An 18,077-nucleotide genomic window follows, 5' to 3' on the forward strand; every position below is an offset into this window, starting at 1 on the left:
GCGAACCGCTTTCCAGATTTCGCTACACGTCTGGCCATTTTGTCGTCGAATGTGCTTCGGAAGGCGGCAGTTGAGCAAGTACACACCGAGCTCAAGTGGTGCATGTGGATTCGAAGAAGGTATCCGAGGCGAGTTCTGCAGACGGTTTCAATGGCCAGCCCGAGTCACGAAGTTGACAGGCGTGAGTGAATCAAGCGCCCCGAGCTCATCCAGGTCAGCTCCATCCGGTGAATTAATTTCGGGCGAAACAGCGGGCAGCTCATTCACGCGTGGCAGCTCAAGTGATCAGCGGGAAGGTTCGAACACCACGGGCCATGTTGCCGCCACGCCCCAGCAAGCCACGAATGCCCTTTCAACCACTTCCTGTAACGACATCCAAGTTATGGCATAAAGACGCCACCGACGGACAAGGCAGCCAGCTTAAGTAGCTTTCAGCAGTCTCACTTTTTAATTTACCACCACCGCTACGATCTCAGCAAGTTTACCATGAAGATCAGCGCGCTAGCACCATACATCGCGGCAAGCTTGGCCCTATTCCTCGCAACCACCGACACCGTCAACGCACACGGACAAATGGCCAAGCCCACCCCACGACCCATCTCGCAGCAGTACAGAGACGACTGTGGAGCTCTCAGCGGCGCAGGAGACCAAGAGCTGCAGTACGCACCTGTCGAACTGCTCAGCAGCAGAGCGCAGGCCGACCGACCCGCCGCAGCCACCTTCAACATCATGAACGGATGCAGAGGAACTGTCTACGAGGCCAACAACACTGTCACGACGCTCACGACCGGCACGCCTTTCGACGTCGCGTGGGTCATCCAGGCGCCGCACCCAGGCACCATGGTACTCAGCGTCGTCAAGCCCAGCACCGACAGCACCGGCACCATCACGTACGTGTCGGTAGCGGAGTTGCTGACCGTCGACCCGTTCGCCGAGAGCTCGAGCGAGAGCACCAGCACGACGGCCATGATCCCCTCGAGCGTGACGGGGTGCGGGTCAGCCGGCGTCTGCGCGCTGCAGTTCTACTGGCACTCGGACCTGGCGAACCAGACGTACCCGACATGCGCCGACATTGTGGTGACGGGTAGCGGTGAGTCGGGCGAGCAGACTTCGACTTCTACGAAGGCCCCAGACGCAACAGCAGCGCCTTCTTCGAACTCTTCCGCCACACCAACCGCTACTGCTGCTTCCTTGACTCCATCGAGTACGGCAGTACCAAGTACTACCCCACCCACAATGTCTGATGTCAGCTCGCAGGCAGGGGCAGATTCCTTGACCACAGCAGATAAATGCACGCGCCGTCGACGGCGCCTTGAGGTGAAACTTAATGGAACAGACGAGTTGCAGCAACTAGGGAGCCTGCATCGGTAGTGTTATATTCCACTGAGTAATAGAAGATGGACGTGAACATGTTTGATGTGGAAACGGATAGGGATACAGCTGCCGAGCGCTTCGTGGGTCAAACGGCTGGAGGACCATGCCCTTCGTGGCCTACGAACAGAGTGCCACGAGTGTGGCACTCACGCCTGGCACCTTTTGTCCATTTGGAGATCACGCACGGCACGACATCGGACACGTACAATGCACACAAGTTATACGACACCATCCGGGTAACACCCTTCAGCTGTCTACCGTACGTGTTCATCGACTTGAGGCAGCTCGTTCCGTCGTTCGCCGACAACTTGATGCCGTCGACGCGTCTTGGCGAGTCGTGAATAGGCACACTGCAGTGTGGCGACCACTTCTCTCTGTTCGGGAGGGACCATGATAGTCGCGGAGTGCTGCACCTCGCGTTTCGATTTGAATCCGGCTGGTGGCTAGCACTGCTCGTTTATGTATGACAGCTCGGATACCCGCGGGAAGACCTTTACACGTGCCTCGACGCCATTAAGGGAAGCGGGAACATTGATCCACTCGGAGCTAGACAGAGAAACGTGCAAGCCGAATGCTGCCGGTGCGGTCCGCACCGACGGCAAAATGGATCCATTTCCGCGTGGTGCCGCTCCTGAACAATGCTGTCAGAGGCATGACTCACGGCTACCTGTTCCTCTGTGCTGTACATTTGGGCTCTGTCGGCCCGATCTCAAGATGGCGATGCGATGCGAGTTGCAGGCTGTGCCGGGGACATTCGGTCTCAGTGGTTTACACCTCCATCTTGCAATAAATGAAATCCAAAATATCCTTTAACGATACGTAACGACCTTTATTCGGAAATATCAGCTGGATCGTCGGAAGTCCGACGTAGCATGTGCTTCGACACGCTAACTGATCCGTCTTGCCGTTGCTGCCTGCCTCTCTGCCGGGGCATGCTAAATCATCTGACTGCAGTCAAATGACGCCCCATTCCCCATTTTGCAGTCAATCGGCGCGAGCTCCCCACTCTACCAGCCCCTTACGCGACGAAACATGAAGCCCGCTGTCTTCTGCACCCTGGCCGGCACGGCCATCATGATGGCCAGCACCGTGGACGCCCACGGCCAAATGCTGGTGCCGTCCTACCGCCCGATCACGGCCAAGTACCGACAGGACTGCCTGTTCGGCCTCAAAGGTGCCGGCAACGACGAGCTGCAGTGGGCCCCCATTGAGAACCTGAGCCAACGTGGCCAGGCCGATCAGCCGGCGGCCAAGACTTTCGACATGTACAACGGCTGCCGCGGCCTCGTGTACGAGTCCGGCAACAACGTCACGGCGCTGACGGCCGGCACGCCGTTCGAGGTCCAGTACTACATCCAGGCGCCGCACCCGGGCGTCATGAAGCTGAGCATCGTCAAGCCCAGCACCGACTCGGACGGCAAGATCACGTACAAGGCCGACACGCAGGTCGGCTCCTACAGCGACTTCGCTACGTCGTCCGGCACCTTCACCGTCTCGGCCACCATCCCCACCACCGTGACGGGCTGTGAGAGCGCCGGCGACTGCGCCCTGCAGTTCCTCTGGCACTCGGACATCGCCAACCAGACGTACCCGACGTGCGCCGACATCACCATCTCCGGCAGCGGCGCCGGTACCTCCACCTCCACCTCCAAGACCACCACCGTGGCTCCGTCGGTGGATTCGTCCTCGTCGGGCGAGACCACTCAGACCACCACTGCCCCGAAGGCGACCACCGCTGCCCCTGCTGCCGCTGCTACTGAGACCACGGACGACACGGAAGCGGCAGGCGAGGCCAGCTACACTGCCGACAGCACCGAAGCATCGGCGACGGACGCCTCGGCTGATGACACTACGCAGGCGTCGGGTGACGACTCTACCACGCCCACCTCCACGGACGCGTCGGGCGATGACTCCACGACGCCTGCCGCGACGGACGCTCCGACTACCACCGATGCCCCCGCCACGGACGCTCCGGAGGTGACGCCGGCGCCTGAGACGGACTCGACCAAGTGCTCAGTGCGTCGCGTTCGCCGCGTCCGCCAGTAGATGAGTGAATAACTCAATGGCCACTTAGAGAGGGTCCGAGAGCTCTATGAGTGTTAGTGTTGTTGTCGTGTCCTAAGTGAAGAAAGCGATTGAAAGCTTTGCCGAAATACATGTGTGAACTATCGTTGATCAGCCATTGTCCGGTACGTGCCCTCCTCTTCATCTACGACAGGTTGACTCAAGTGTTGCTCTCTGCTTCGAATCAATCGCCAACATGAAGCGACAAAAACAGCAGTCGTGCTGTCCTCATCCTCCTTTAGTCTACTATTTGTAGTAGTTCGTTAGACTCACGAATACGCTCACGTCAGCTCACCCTCAACTTCCACATCCTTTGCACGGAGAAGCGTAGCAGCATCCAGCAGTATCTTCGACTGCTAATAAATGCCGCCCTTACCCCCCAACTAGAACGTGTCGCTCGCTTCAACGCACGTGCTCGACAGACACCCTCGCATCCATTTCTACTGCCAAGATCCCACCGGAATCCAGGGCAACCACCGTACAGTACGCAGTTTTCTCTTCGTTGGACTCGAGCCTTATTCCGGACGGGGCGACATTCGCTCACATCTTCATTTCCCAATTTTCCGGCTTCAGACCTAAGCTCGCCTTCCTTCCGGGTGCCATGGTACTCTCCAACTCTTACCTTCCGTCGGTGCTAGCGGCTGCAATACTGCTGGCTACCGCAAACGGCCACGGCTACTTGACGGAGCCGGCCGTGACGTTCCTGTCCTCGTCGACCGACAACACGCAGTTCATCGCCACCATCGAGTCGTCGGCGTCCGACTTCAGTGGCACCTTCTCGGGCTCGCCGGCCGACAACACGGCCGCCTTCACCAAGGCCTTCGAGGCCAGCTCGTACACGTCGCTGAAGGAGCTCATCAACGACAAGGCCACTATCACGGTCACGGACGCCACGCTCACCTGCGGCTCGTGCTACCCGGACGAGACGGCCCAGCCGCTGCCCGACACGTACGTGGAGTGGTCGCACTCGTCCACGGAGGGCTTCAGCTCCTCGCACGCGGGCCCCTGCGAGGTGTGGTGCGACGATGTGCGAGTGTTCCAAGACGACGACTGTGCTGCCGACTATACTTCGGCCCCGGCCGAGCTGCCGTACGACCGCGACGCGTGCTTGGGCACCAGCACGCTGACCTTCTACTGGCTGGCACTGCACTCGTCGACCTGGCAGGTCTACATCAACTGCGCGCCGCTCGAGAGCATCACCTCCACGGGCGCGACGTCCAAGTACGCGGTCGGGACCAGCTCCGACACAAGCACCAGCACCACGTCCAACAGCACGAGCTCCACTACGTCGACCACATCGTCTCCTATTACGACAACGGCAACCAGCACGGCGTCGTCGGCAGCAACGTCCACTTCAACTTCAACGTCAACGACAAGCACCACGACTGCGCCGACTGCGGACACCAGCACAGCGACAACTTCTTCGACGTCAGCTCCGAGCACCACTTCGCCATCGACAGCCAGCTCGACAACGACGGCGCCGTCAACCAGCTCACCTTCGACGGCGACTACTGCCAGCTATGGCACTTCCAACCAGTGGACGTCGACCAATTCAACGGGCTCGACGAAGACGAACGGCGGATGGTCGGGCAACGGCAACAGCGACGTCCAAGCGACGACCGGAACCGTTTCGCCTAACCGGGGCACCGCCAGTGGCTGGAACAGCGCCGGCTGGGGCAACAGCTTTGGCTTCCGCCACTAAGTTCTCGTCGATAGTGCCCGCAAACTTGCGTTGCGTGTCAGTTCATGGATTGGTATCTGCCGTAGTAGCGTAGCTAGCGTATTAACCGCCTAAGCCTTAGCCGAAGCCTTGTCGTCATGCACACGTATCATACATTCATGTCCAACTCGGTGAGACCGAGATCTTGTACGGACGCGAAAACCCATTCGCGATCGGTGAGCAGATCCGGGCATGGATTCCTGTCCTGCCACCGGATCAGAGCGTTATCTTCGCGACATGTTCCTGAGCAGCGGACGGCAATGCCAGCGCTGCTGCGGGGCTACTGCAGCTGGTGTCGCGGAGAGCACGAAGCCTTTGCACTTGTAAAGGCAACCGCGCCGTAAAGGAAAAACGCCACGAGAGACTGCGAGGAAGGAGGCCACAGGAAGATCGCCCGTGCGTTGCACCAGTCGATAGCGTTGAACACCTGGAGGGCAGTGCAAGTGTTCGGGACCTGATCCTTCACTTTAGACGTGATCGACCAACGGTTAGAACGAGTTCGGATAGCAAAACCATTCATCAATTGGCGCTGTCCTGCACAGGTTGACAAGAGGACGATATGAAGACATCACCCGTTGGTTTGACGACGCTCTTGCTACTCGCCGCCCAGCGTGTGTCTGGCCATGGCTACCTGGTTCGGCCCCTGGCCAAGTTCATCAGCCCCAACATCGACAAGACCCAGTACTTATCGACCATCGACAGCTACAAGCTCTTCCCCGACGGGACGTTCAACACGGACCCAACGATCAATGTCGAGTCCTTCGTCGAGAACTTCAAGAAGTCGAAGTACAAGAGCGTCAAGGCGATGATCGAAGACAACCAGGTGCTGGTCTCAAAAGACGCCACAGCCTCTTGCGGGTTCTCCGACCCAGCACAAACCAGCTACGGTGCGCTCAACGACACCATTTACTGGGGCAGGAACGACGACCTAACGCTAGACGAAGGCTTCGTGCACATGGGCCCTTGCGAGACCTGGTGTGATGACAACCGATCCCAGCAAGACATGAACTGCCAGGTGACGTATACCCCTGCGTCGGGCAAGGGGGCTGCCCCAGTCCCGATCGACAACTCCGTCTGCAAGAATGCGAAGCGTCTCACCTTCTACTGGGTTGCTATGCATGGCGCGACCTGGCAAGTTTACAGTAAGTGTTGCTCCTTCCTAGTTGTGCTGACGAATTGGAAGCTAATTATCCGTCTCCATTGTTGTGTTATGTAGTCAACTGCGTCAACATCAACGGAGGCACTGGCGGGGCATCCAAATCGGACTCGAAAACGGCAGCGACAACTAGCACTACGACATCGCCTTCGACGTCGAATACTACCCCAACGGCGGCTACAGCCACCACTTCAAGTAGTGATGAGGAGGACGCCACCGACGCAACTGAAGCTGCAGCGACTACTGCTACTCCTACGTCTACAACTGAGACCCCTGCCGTGACTCCTGCGACGGAGGAGAGCAGCACAGCAGGTGAGGCCTCGACGACGACTGGAAAATGCAACGTTCGACGCCGCATGCGCGGCTGAGTGGACGAGTAGTGCTGCAATATGAGTTTGTTCGTTATGTTTCAACTGAAAAGGAGTTAGATGTTGAGTGTAACTTGTTCACCAGAAAAATAAGATGTATGAACCGAATGAATATATGTTGGCCCTAGCTGCGGAGGAAACTTTGGAGGTGGCGTAGAATCGGAGGTCGCGTCAAGAACAGAAGAGGGATCTGTCTTCAGCTAACTGCACGCGTGTGCGCACAACCTCTTCAAACCCGTGCTGGAGACGTTGAAGGCAAAAACCGACATCACCTTCCTGCGAAAGGAAAAGCGAGGGGGGCCATCACTACAAGTGAGCACCACGTTTATTGAGGCACCATTGCCCTCTTATACATTCATCACGCTCCCTTGGAGGGATATGTGTTATATATTGCGAATCTCCAAAGCTTGCTTCACTGTAGTCGAACACTGCGATCGAATAGTACTAACTTCGTTTTATATTGAACATCGAACGCACGAACTCGACGATTAACACGTAGACATCTACAGCAACTTGCCTATCAACTCATCGTTTACTTGCGGCGACGAGAGCACTTTCCCCCACTTGTGCCCGCATCAGTCTGCGAAGTGGGCTCCGTTACCGTGGGGGTGGCCGAAGTTACCGTCGGGGTCGCTGGTGTCGCCTCCGGCGTTTCAACAGCATCAGAAGCGTCTGTGGTGGGTGTCTCCGGAGCATCCGTCGTCGGGGTAGTTTCAGCCGAACCATCGATCGATTCATCGGTCGACGCCTCGGATGCCTCATTAGCAACGGCGGGGGCATCGGTTGTAGTAGTCGTGGGGGTAGCAGCGCTCGGAGTCTTCGCCGATTCAGTGTCACTGGTGGTACCGTTCACCTTGCCCGTGAGGGGCACACAGTTCAGGTAAAGCTGCCACGGGAGTCCGTGCAATGCGATCCAGTACGACTGGATCATGGACGCACCAGCACAAACATCGACGTCATACGGAAGCTTGGCCGGGACCTCGGGGTAGTGCAGAGCACAATTGTCGTCTTCAAAGGCGAGCTTGTCGTCGCACCACACCTCGCAGGGTCCTTGGTGGGAGTAGCCGAAGTCCTTCCACTCCACTTGGGCCGGCAAGTCACGCGCCGTGCCGTTGGCGAGCGAGAAGCCGCACTCGGCCGTGGCCTTGCCGAACGGGCTCAGCGACTGAAGCACCATCGTCTTGTCCGCCAGGTCCTTGAGCGACGTGTACTTGCTCGCGTTGAACGCCGTCCAGTACGCTTCGGTGTTGCCCTCGGGAGTTCCGCCGTACGACATGCCGTCCGGAACCGGCAGGTAGTCCTGGCCGTCAATGAGGCCGGCATAGTTGGTAGTAGGGTATCCAACCGACCAAGTCGGCATGGGGTCGGTCATGTAGCTGTGGGCGTTGGCGCCGGCAGCCAGCACAGACGCGGCCACCGCCAGAGCAGCGAACGAGGATGAAACCATTGAGAACGAAGTGGTGAAGCGACGAGAGAATTCCGAAATGAACAGCGCTGATCAACAAGCGGACTCGGCCCGGCCGCAGCAAGACCAGAAGGAGCTTCGCACCACTTGAACACTTTGAGCTGTTCGTGAGTCCCTCTCGGCCCTTTTGTGAACTTTTTAGTCGCGGGTGATCCGCGGGTAGCGGGGAGTGGTTCGAGGCTTTGCCGGCGGGACGTCACTGCACTCAAAAGTTGCGCAACCCGGTGCTGCGTGGATCGTGCAAATCGGCACCGGGTTCCTCTGGTCGGCGACACCAGAGACGAAGCGCACTTCGACTTCAGACCCCGCAGAGTGATGCAGCTCATCAGCTGGAAAAGCTGAAGACTCGCCGACCTGGTCCGCGTGCGTTTCCGCGATGACCTTGGGGCTGATCCCGGTGTCGCTGGACTCCACGAGCCTCGCGCCGCCATGTATCCGACGGCTGGGCGCCACATTGGCAGGTGAGGTTTGCTTGATAAGCTTCCAGGGCACCGGCTGGGGTCTTTTTATCAGCCTGTGCAGGTGTCAAAGCTGACAGTCTCAACCTCCTTCGCGCACAGCGAGCGCGATGTGCGACTTGCTAAGGGGAGCCGGTTGAAGCCCCTCTACGGTTGGTAGAGGAGCTCTTCCCCTGCACGAAGCACGCTGGGTGTTACCTCCAAGCTGGAACGCGGGAATGGAGCTCATCCGTCGAGGGGCGACCACTGCTTCTACGTCAACGGTCAGGACGTTGACGCGACTCGGGATTGTAATCCGCACCAAACCCACCAGACGACTTGGCCGCTCTAATATGGCGGATGCCGTGTGGCGTAGTCAGCAGCAGTGTTACGTGTAGCCTCACCCGTAGCTCATGAGCCGCGCTGGCTGATGAAGATGTCGTTGTAGAAGGTGTTGCCGTCCTCGAAGTATTCCTTGGGCTTCACCTTGACAGGCAGAACTCGCGCTGGACCTTACCGGTATAGGCCTCGCTAAGCTTCGGGGCGGCTTTCTGGCAGGGCTCGGACTCGGTGAAGAGTCGACTTCTTGATGTTAACGAGCTTGGCAAGCTTCCGGGTGCTCAGTTTCGCCTGCTTCGGCGTCAGGTTGCTGATCACTTGAGCGATGGCGGCGGGTGTGTGCTGTTGGAGCGAAGCGCGGCCACGCGGCGGGGACTTCTCCCCGAGTCTCTCGCACCGCAGCGCTCTGTGCACCGTCCTCGCCTTGCAGCCATTCTTCTCGGCGATGGCCTCGATGTCGGGCTCTTCGCAATGCCGCCCCTCCGTGTGCAGCATGATCTTGGCGTCCGCACGGATGTCCTCGTGCACCTCGTGCGTCGTCTTCTTCCTTTTCGCCTCCTTGTCCTTCTCCAGGGCGGCCTTCCTCTTCCAGCAGCGACCGTGGCGTCTCGCTCGAATGTTGTCTTTGATATGCGACCGCTCAGGATCTGGTGATCTCCCCGCAACATTGCTGCAACGTTGGTGCAACCTTCTTGAACTCACGAGTTAGCTGCAGTACATGTATGCCGAACGAGAATCACTTCCCCGACTCCTTCTCCTTTACTGTAGCGACGCGCAGAAGTACAAACTGGAGTTGGAGTGCTACTAAGCTTCAGAAACAGGCAAGTACACTTCATCAAGTCTTGAAGCGAAGCCATAATGACCAGCGAGCTCGATGCCGAGTTGTGCTGGTTCGAAACCTCGCGCTCGGCACCTAACCAGAGTGTCCGCTCTTGAAGGTCGTTACCGGGATTGGTCTACCGGCACCATTTCTAGTTGAATAAAAGTGGTGTCGTGCGGATAGCCCGCGTTTGGGTGTATGTACATGTTGCACGATCATCTGCAAAGGGCTTAAAGGGTTAAGCCTTTCGATGCTGGCACATCTAGTATTTACAGAATCTGCGGTCTCCTCGACTGTCGTGATTGGGTTGAGAAGGATGTCCTGGCTCAAAAGTTCGTCAGCAACAACTAGACCATATCTTGGGATCTGCACCTACCAACCAAATAGGGGAAAACGGTTACACCGGTATCTTGCATCTAATTCACTACACATACATGCAGCTGTCGGCTTTGCGTTAACGAATCGATTGCGTACACACTACTGAGAAGCATCTAACGAGAGCTTCGTCCGCTGACCCGCCGATTTAGTCACGGCGGTGGCGACGAACCGAGCACTTGTCCGACGTGGTGGCAGCACTCGTCGCAGGGGCCGTCGTCACTGCAGTGTCGGCTTCGTCCGACGCAGTAGTTGAGGTGGGTGAGGTTGTAGTTTCAGTGGAAGTAGCAGCAGTATGATCCGAACTGGCAGAAGCCGATGCGTCTTTCGACGTAGCGTAGTCATTCGTGAAGCTGGCCTCAGCCGCCGTAGATGCGCTCGAGCTAGTCGTCGTGGTCGTCGTTGTGGTCGACTCGTCATCATCCGCTGAAGCGTCCACCGAGCTGCTGAAGTCTCCAGTCAGCGGCGCGCAGTTGGTGTACACTCGCCAGGGGAGAGCATGGGAGCGCCAGCCAAACGGACGTCAGCATCGAAGCGCCTTTGCACTTGCTGACGTCGTACGGAAGCTTAGCGGGGAAGCCGGTGTAATCGAGAGCGGCATACCAGTCTTTGAAAACGAGAGTGTCGTCGCACCACACTTCAATAGGGCCTTCGTGCGAGGACGTTAGTTGATTCCATTCAACCTGCTCCGGCAGGTCTCGAGCCGTGCCGTTGGCCAACGAGAATCCGCATTCCGCCGTGGCCGTGCCGAACGTCGCCATCGTTTGCAGCACCTGCGTCTCCTTGGCGAACTCGAGCAGCGACGTGTAGTTGCTGGCGTTGAAGGCCGTCCAGTAGGCCTCCGTGTTATCGTACGGGTCGGTCGAGTATGACATTCCGTCGGGGACAGGAAGGTAGGTGTCGCCCTCGATCAGTCCCGAAGGGCTGTTGGTGCTCCACGACACCGGCCAGGTCGGGAGCGGCAAGATCATGTTGCTGTGAGCGTTTACAGAAGCGGCTAGTCCAGCGACGGCCAGAATGACGTGGCTCACGGATGGAGAGGCGACCATTTGTCTGAAGTCGGAGCTTGCGGGCTGCTGGGCACTTGAGCTGATGCGCGAAAAACTGAAAGTGAGTTAGGATGCAGCGCTTGTGTGCGGGGGATGCCTTGGCACTGCTAGACCAGATTGCTCTGGTGGATGACAGTTCATTGTCAAAACTCTAGCCGTGCGTGGCATCTCGGTGAGCTGCTGAGCACCAGTGGAGCATACTCTTTCTCTCTCACCTACTATGATTCGCCTTCAACACGGAGTGCATTTTGGTGCATCATCTGGAAGCGAGTCGGCTCACATCCGATCAAGCGCTTTGACGCTACTGTGGCTGCTATTCATTTTTATCACGGCCACCTCACGACTTGGTGACGTCTACTGCAGCTTGCAACTTCGATCATTATGTTCTACCAATACATTTTTCGACCAACAGAATCTAACGGTCCCTTAGAAAAAATAACCCTTAGTTTTGTGAGGCGAAATCTGGTCGAGTCAACTTTTTGATAACATAAAAGGAAACATGTGTACTGCAAATTGTGCACGTTTGAGTCGACATGTGCTCGATGCTTACATTACTTAAAGGTACTGGTGGCCTCAACGGCAAGCAGTGGCTCGAGTATGAAAATGAAAAACTCTGTTTTTACAATATTAATAATAGTATTGTACGCACCCCAAGAAGTAAAGGACACCCCCAGCATCTGCAGCGCTACATGTATGAAAGCCGTCATGTTTGATGCTTACTTTTAAGTAAGCATCAAACATACTTAAAAGTATGCTGCCGCGTTTTGCTGAGACCAGCCACTTCACCTCAGAAACAGCTGTGGCTGAAGATCGCGACTTGACTTCAATCCTGAAGTCGACTGGCCCAATCGTGGTCGCCTGACGGTCCCTTGGTAAAGGAGGGAGTTCTGCGTTCCAACGCGAGTCTCCAGTGGCCCCAACAGAGTCATCGACTTCGTGCGCAGGAATCTTTGCTTGGGGGCAGGTTGAGCTGTCGGTTGGAATGGTAGAGCAGGTTTCAACACCATGTCATTTATTATTTATTATTTATTTATATTGCCGTTTGCAGATATTTTGGCCAACGTATGCTTATTATCTCATTAATAATCTCTATTTGAGTCTAGCAAGCTCCTAATTAAGACCTAGGTCTGATTTATATATATCGCCAGTACAGGTCTAAGATGCAAGGTTGGGGTCTGTTTCAGGCTTTGCTACGACTTGGAAACGCAGAAATGCCATTCTAGACGGGCCAAACCGAGTTTCTGGGCCTAAAAGTGGCCCCCACCATAGCATAAAGCTAAATCAGCCCTCGCCTATCTCGTGCCCACTCATATTAAGAGACAGGCGTGGCCTATTTTAGAGGTCTATTTTAGAGGGCAAAGTATTGGCATGTATTCGCATGTCGTGTATTAAGTCTTCTCGTTTCTACTTGAACCACCAGCACAGTCACCGCGTTTCTTACGTGCATAACAATTGACAGCTATCAAGTGCACGCGCACCCTTGGTCATCCACCACATGCTGCGAGACCACACCGCCAGAAAGCAGGCGGTGTCCACAGTTGAACACTTCACGACCAGCGCAGCAGTCACACCCAACCCCCCAGATTCTCGCGGCATGGCCATGATGCAGATCGTTCCGGTTGTACGGATATGTGTACAACAGTAGTAGGTACAGTAGCAGCTTCGTCGTGGGGGGGGGGGGGGTACGTCGATCATCAAGTTTTGCTCTGTACTCATGTACTCAACACCAAGTTACGCATCTAGAAAACACACCTACAATCCTGCAAGCACTAATGCTCCCTTGCTCAGCTCTGTGGCGAAGTTTAGCCGCGGCGACGCGAGCACTTTGCTGATCTGGTCGATGTTGTCGCGGTCGACGTAGTTGCTGGCGCCTCCGTCTCCGCCTCTGTCGAGGTGGCTGACTCTGTAGAAGTAGAGGCCGCAGTCGTCTCCGTCTCCTCTGAGGAAGCCGACGTCGTGTCATAGTCAGCAGCAGTACTAGCCTCCTCCGAAGCTTGGTCAACCGTGTTGGATGCCTCCGTTGATGACGAGGATGACGCAGTAGGAGCAGCAGTAGTGGCAGTAGTTGTCGAGCTTGCAGTCGTCGTCGAAGTTGAAGTCGAAGACGAAGTCGAGGATGTCGAGTCGCTACTAGTCGACGTAGCTCCGGTCAGCGGCGCGCAGTTGGTAAAAACTTGCCATGGAGGCGAGTGCAGCGCCATCCAGATTGTAGTCAGCCTTGACTTCCCCTCGCAAGCAGCCTTGTCGTACGGGAATGTAGCTGGACTGCCCGGGTAGTTGACCGCAGCATTCTGGTCCGAGAATGCGAGCACATCGTCGCACCATATTTCTAAAGGACCATCGTGGCCTTCCGTAAGCTTGTCCCATTCAACTTGGTCAGGCAAGTCGCGCGCCGTGCCGTTGGTCCAGGAGAATCCGCTCTCGATCGTGGCTGTGCCGTAAAGCGAGTCGGTGTTGACCACCTCGTTCTTCCACACGAGGTCCTTGAGCGACGTGTAGCTGCTCGCGTTGAAGGCCGTCCAGTACGCCTCCGTGTTGGACAGCGGGTCTCCCTCGTAGCCCATTCCTTCGGGCGCTGGCAGGACGTTGGAGCTGTCGACTGTTCCTGCCGGACTGTTGGTGCCTTCCTCGAAGACCCACGTGGGCTTAGGCAGCGACATCTTGCTGTGTGCGCTGGCCGAGGCGGCCAAGAGTGCCACCACCAGCCCAGCAACTCGGACGGAGGCGATCACCATCTTGGCTTGAGTCTTCGTCTAACGGAAGACTGGAGATCTGCAAAGTGAGAAGATTGACCCCTGGCCGGCGGACTCCGCCGCGGAGTGCATGGGGACAAGCGGATCAGGCGCCCGAAGCGGAGGGGCATGACGACAGCCTACGGCTGGGACTCAGGAGCGGTCCTCGATGTGAACGGAGTGACAGGCGCGCGTGCAAGACGTTCACAAGTCGAGCAGCTCCTTCCTTCACGCACATGACAGGTGATCTTCGGTGCAGATGGATTTGTAGCGAGCACACCTTGTGTACCGTACATAAATAGTAGGATCACGTGACGATTTGAGATTTGTCTCGCGACCACTTTGACCACATTTGATCACATTCGACCACATTTGACCACAATGTTGTCTCGATGGTATGTATGTCTCGATGCTGGTGGAAAAACAGATGAGTAAAGGGCCTGTCCCAGGGGGGGGGGGCGCATGCTATGAAAGTTAGATTTTTATTGGTATACGCTAAAGAACTCTGTTATCGTACGAGTAGTATTCTTCTTCGCTAGCAAACACGCAGGATTTTGAGACCCTTCACCGCACTTTAAGTGCTTCTGGCGGCAGCTCGAACACGAAGTCGCCTTGCTAGCTGGAGCGAGAGGTGGAGCAATGCTGTCAGATATCTCGTTGCCGCTACTCGCTGGCTTGGGGCCATTTTGTCTGCTGTTCGACGTCGTTTAAGACGGCAGCGTAGTTGATTATCCGTGAGGTTCGCGTCAGGGTAATATTTCTTCAGCTCCTGCTGCAGCAATATATATTTTCCACGAGTATACACCAGCGAATCAGACAGTTTACGCAACTCAGCCAAGTGCTCTGGTGCGATAGTAGATGGTCGAGGCCGTTTTGCTGGAACACTTGATTGTCCTGCATCTTCACCAATCCCAACAGTGTCACGACGAATATCCAGCGGTTGTAGTCTTGCTGGAGGTGCGTCGTCTGCATTTCCGCTAGTTGTAGTGGTCGAAGCATCGATGTCATCGTTCGCTGCAGTTTCTTGATCTGTAAGTAGAGTAATTAATGGCTCGGCTCGTTTTTCTTCTTCATCACGGGCTGGACAAGATAATGGAGCGTCTGTGGGGTTCGTGACCATCGCTAGTTTCCTCTTCTTACGGTTTTGGGCCGCCTTCAGCGCTTCCCAGCGCTTCTCCCGCACCGATTCATCACGTTGACCAATTCCAGCGCAGACACAACTTGCAAAGTCGTAGATACGGTGGGATAATCGTTTACGAGCTGTGCCGGCCTTGAACTTTCGCAGAATCTTGAAGACATCGCGCATCAAATCAGCCTCGCAGTCTATCGGTGAACGCAAAACCAGGGAAACAGCTTCTTGAGGATCAAAATGGAATGATTTTGCTTGTTTTCGGGCGGAGCTTGTACTTTCAGGATCAGCATCAAGTGATTTAATTTTTGAGACCATCGTAGCATAGCTCCGCTGTTGTAGCCGTATTTTAGGGTTCGTGTTGTTGCAAACAACAATATTGAACGTCATCGTTGTTATCATTTCACACGTGCACCATTCACGCTTACTAGCAGCCTGCTCGCTGCGCAGCTGCCTGAGCAGCTCGTGTTCCTCCGTAGAGAAGCCCTGGTCGCCTTCACACTCGGTACTTGCCAGTCGAATAGAGTTAAAAAACTCGTCACGCTTCAGCTTGGCCGATTGGAGTAACGGCACTTTTCAACAGCAGTTCCGCTACTGTTGAGCGGTGTTGCCGGGAGCGATTAAGATTCCCTTCGAGATATGTTGTGTTCACTCTTGCACTTAGAAATACCTGTGCTCAGGAGTCAAAGTCAAAGTCCCGCTCGGTCTCCGTGGGGGTACAAGCGGCGAAGAGAAAAGCTGCATCACATACTCCATCTGAGGCGAAGTAGGGACCATCGTTCCACAGAGTAATGCAGTATGGCCCACCGACATCAAATCAACGCCATTCATGGGGGATTGCGCCCGAACTTAGCACCGATAGACAAATTATGCTTGACGATAAACCAATCTAAGATCCGCAAGCCAACATCAATGGATACATTTCTGGTAAGCAGGTTTTTTGAGGAAGAGTGAAAGCCCTCAAGTTGGCTAGTAGATACCACGTGAACTCGATGACCGCCTTCCTCGTTAGTGTTTGAGCCCACGTACAACTCGCCACGCTGAATCTGCTCCAAATTACTCTGACACGACCCTTTCCAATCTTTCAGGCTGCACGATACACTTGAGCGCAAAACACCGCTGACTACAGTTTGAAATTGAAGAGCCATTTCAGCAGTAGGGCGCAATTCACGATCCACATTTTAGATCGCACGGGAGAGTTCCTTTGAAATTCGTTTGCTGGTGACCGGTGCCTTTATTTTTTCAGTGATGCGAGTTATCACGTGAAAGGGGTCCTGTTTTGTGACCACCTCGCTACCAATCACTTCTGTGACCATTTTCTTGACAGCCGACGCGTTATCCGACACAACTACATGATCCAGGTCATCCCCACAAGGCACACGAAACTGCGACTTCACATGTTGAAGCAAGGCTCGTGTTTCTTCCTTGTTTTCAGACCTGGTCGGCCGCCGCCCAATAATCTGCCCAATTTCATTCTGGAACAGCAAAAGCATTTTCGCATCTTTGAGAGATTCACGTTGCCCCTTGGCCTTCCACAGCTTTAGCCGCTTGCAGAACTTGACAGAGTGATCCATTCTCATGACCCTCCTTACAACACAGTCTTTCATCACTTTTTCACACAGCGACCCGTACAGCTCTGTAGCGTGGAGCCATGCCGTCGTAAGCGTGTGATTGTCAACAACTTTGTTTTGATCTGCATACTGATCCTCTGATATTGGAGTGGGGGCCAGATAGGTGAAGCAACGCTCGTGGTTTCGCTTGATACCACTGGAAAACAGACCCAAAAGCTTGTAGTAGCGCTGTTTGCGCCTACGCTCCATATTGGCCATGGTACGTTGCAACCCATCCTGCGCGGTAATACCGTCATGAACCATCTCCATGAGTGAGTTCGAGAACACTCGCTTTTGGCTCAGAACAAATGGAAAGTGAAAGTCATATCGGACCATTGTGCAAAGTAATCCGAGCTCACAATGGGAAAAATATGATCCTGTTACAGCGCACCTACACTTCACAAATACCAGGTCGCACTTGCACTCCACAGATTCCACCACACGACGGCAATAGTCTTTCACCTTCGGATTGCAGTTGCAGTCTCGGCTGATGCACGACGGCAGACCTTTGCCTCCTCGATACTCCGGGATCCACACGAACAACGGACGTGAAAACAGCCGCGACAACTGCATGTCATCCACCTTTTCCTCAGGATAAACTAGACGGGGAGGGAATGAGCGCCGTCCAACCGCCTCGACCACTGCTGCCTTGTTATCATTGCGCGCTGCTGACTAGGCCATGCCTACTGCGAACTCCTCAGCTACAAGTTCTCGGTAAATAAAGGGAAAACGGCTGCGCCCTCCGGGGCTGCGGCCGGAGTTCGGAGATCTCACCTAAATTTATCGGAGTTCGGGAGCCTGTCCGCCCCCGAATCTCCCATAAACCGTCGAGGCACCACCTCTATTCCTCTCTCTCTGGTCCCGACCACCGGTGCAATACCCTGTAGTTTGCAACGGGGAGGAGTTAAATGCACCGAGCCGGAGTAACGTGTACCCGGCAAAGGGATCGCGGTGGTTCCCGCTTGCTGGCGGGGATGGATTGCAAGATGTGCTGTGGTACGGTACGGTACTCCCAGCTTCGTCAACTCTTTGTTGTAAATGTGAAAATGCATCGCGGTGGCAGGAGTCCTGCCCATTGGAGCCACAGTGACCATGCCTGTGCGTTCCAGCGGTTCTTTGGTGTCCGAAGCTTATAGCTACTACATGTAGCCGCGTGCCTTTCGTATCTGCGGGTGGAAATGCACGACTTCCGTTAATCACTGAAGCCTCGCTACTAAACGATTCAAGGCATATCGATCCGGGTTAGTCGAACCGCACCACCAACTCGCACGTGGCTTTGGCACAAGTCTCGATTTCAATGCAAAATGGAATTCAAATTTGTATTCCGTTTCGCTCTAAGAAAAAAGACAAAAAACATTGACGTACACACGGCACTGCACCAAACCTACTGACTAATAAATGTCAGCGACACACGGACGGTTGATGAGGTAGAGGCATAC

At 55.4% G+C, this 18,077-nt stretch overlaps 8 protein-coding genes across 8 annotated transcripts; 4 read left to right on the forward strand and 4 right to left on the reverse strand.

Annotated features, from left to right (window-relative positions):
• Window positions 1-513: 513 nt before the first annotated feature.
• On the forward strand, window positions 514-1,146 carry PHYSODRAFT_428199 (hypothetical protein; the record flags this gene model as incomplete). Its single annotated transcript, XM_009537066.1, has 1 exon — window positions 514-1,146. A coding segment is annotated over one exon (633 nt), but the record flags the coding sequence as incomplete, so codon positions are not given.
• A 1,260-nt stretch (window positions 1,147-2,406) lies between these two features.
• PHYSODRAFT_549577 (hypothetical protein) lies at window positions 2,407-3,466 on the forward strand (the record flags this gene model as incomplete). The annotated part of the gene is made up of 2 exons (XM_009537067.1): window positions 2,407-3,036; window positions 3,100-3,466. The coding sequence occupies 2 exons, from the start codon at window positions 2,407-2,409 to the stop codon at window positions 3,418-3,420; spliced, it is 951 nt and encodes a 316-aa protein (XP_009535362.1). The 3' UTR covers window positions 3,421-3,466.
• Window positions 3,467-4,039: 573 nt separating this feature from the next.
• Window positions 4,040-5,140, forward strand: PHYSODRAFT_525076 (hypothetical protein; the record flags this gene model as incomplete). Its single annotated transcript, XM_009537068.1, has 1 exon — window positions 4,040-5,140. One exon carries the CDS (start codon window positions 4,040-4,042, stop codon window positions 5,138-5,140), a length of 1,101 nt encoding a protein of 366 aa, XP_009535363.1.
• Window positions 5,141-5,717: 577 nt separating this feature from the next.
• On the forward strand, window positions 5,718-6,374 carry PHYSODRAFT_525121 (hypothetical protein; the record flags this gene model as incomplete). The annotated part of the gene is made up of 1 exon (XM_009537069.1): window positions 5,718-6,374. One exon carries the CDS (start codon window positions 5,718-5,720, stop codon window positions 6,372-6,374), a length of 657 nt encoding a protein of 218 aa, XP_009535364.1.
• An 846-nt stretch (window positions 6,375-7,220) lies between these two features.
• On the reverse strand, window positions 7,221-8,120 carry PHYSODRAFT_374025 (hypothetical protein; the record flags this gene model as incomplete). Its single annotated transcript, XM_009537070.1, has 1 exon — window positions 7,221-8,120. A coding segment is annotated over one exon (900 nt), but the record flags the coding sequence as incomplete, so codon positions are not given.
• Window positions 8,121-10,266: 2,146 nt separating this feature from the next.
• Window positions 10,267-11,167, reverse strand: PHYSODRAFT_246472 (hypothetical protein; the record flags this gene model as incomplete). The annotated part of the gene is made up of 2 exons (XM_009537071.1): window positions 10,267-10,352; window positions 10,558-11,167. The coding sequence occupies 2 exons, from the start codon at window positions 11,165-11,167 to the stop codon at window positions 10,267-10,269; spliced, it is 696 nt and encodes a 231-aa protein (XP_009535366.1).
• Window positions 11,168-13,341: 2,174 nt separating this feature from the next.
• Window positions 13,342-13,857, reverse strand: PHYSODRAFT_457322 (hypothetical protein; the record flags this gene model as incomplete). The annotated part of the gene is made up of 1 exon (XM_009537072.1): window positions 13,342-13,857. A coding segment is annotated over one exon (516 nt), but the record flags the coding sequence as incomplete, so codon positions are not given.
• Window positions 13,858-16,209: 2,352 nt separating this feature from the next.
• Window positions 16,210-17,211, reverse strand: PHYSODRAFT_525581 (hypothetical protein; the record flags this gene model as incomplete). Its single annotated transcript, XM_009537073.1, has 2 exons — window positions 16,210-16,347; window positions 16,408-17,211. The coding sequence occupies 2 exons, from the start codon at window positions 17,209-17,211 to the stop codon at window positions 16,210-16,212; spliced, it is 942 nt and encodes a 313-aa protein (XP_009535368.1).
• Window positions 17,212-18,077: the final 866 nt, after the last annotated feature.

Source organism: Phytophthora sojae (assembly GCF_000149755.1).
Source record: "Phytophthora sojae unplaced genomic scaffold PHYSOscaffold_10, whole genome shotgun sequence".
Lineage (NCBI taxonomy): Eukaryota > Oomycota > Peronosporomycetes > Peronosporales > Peronosporaceae > Phytophthora > Phytophthora sojae.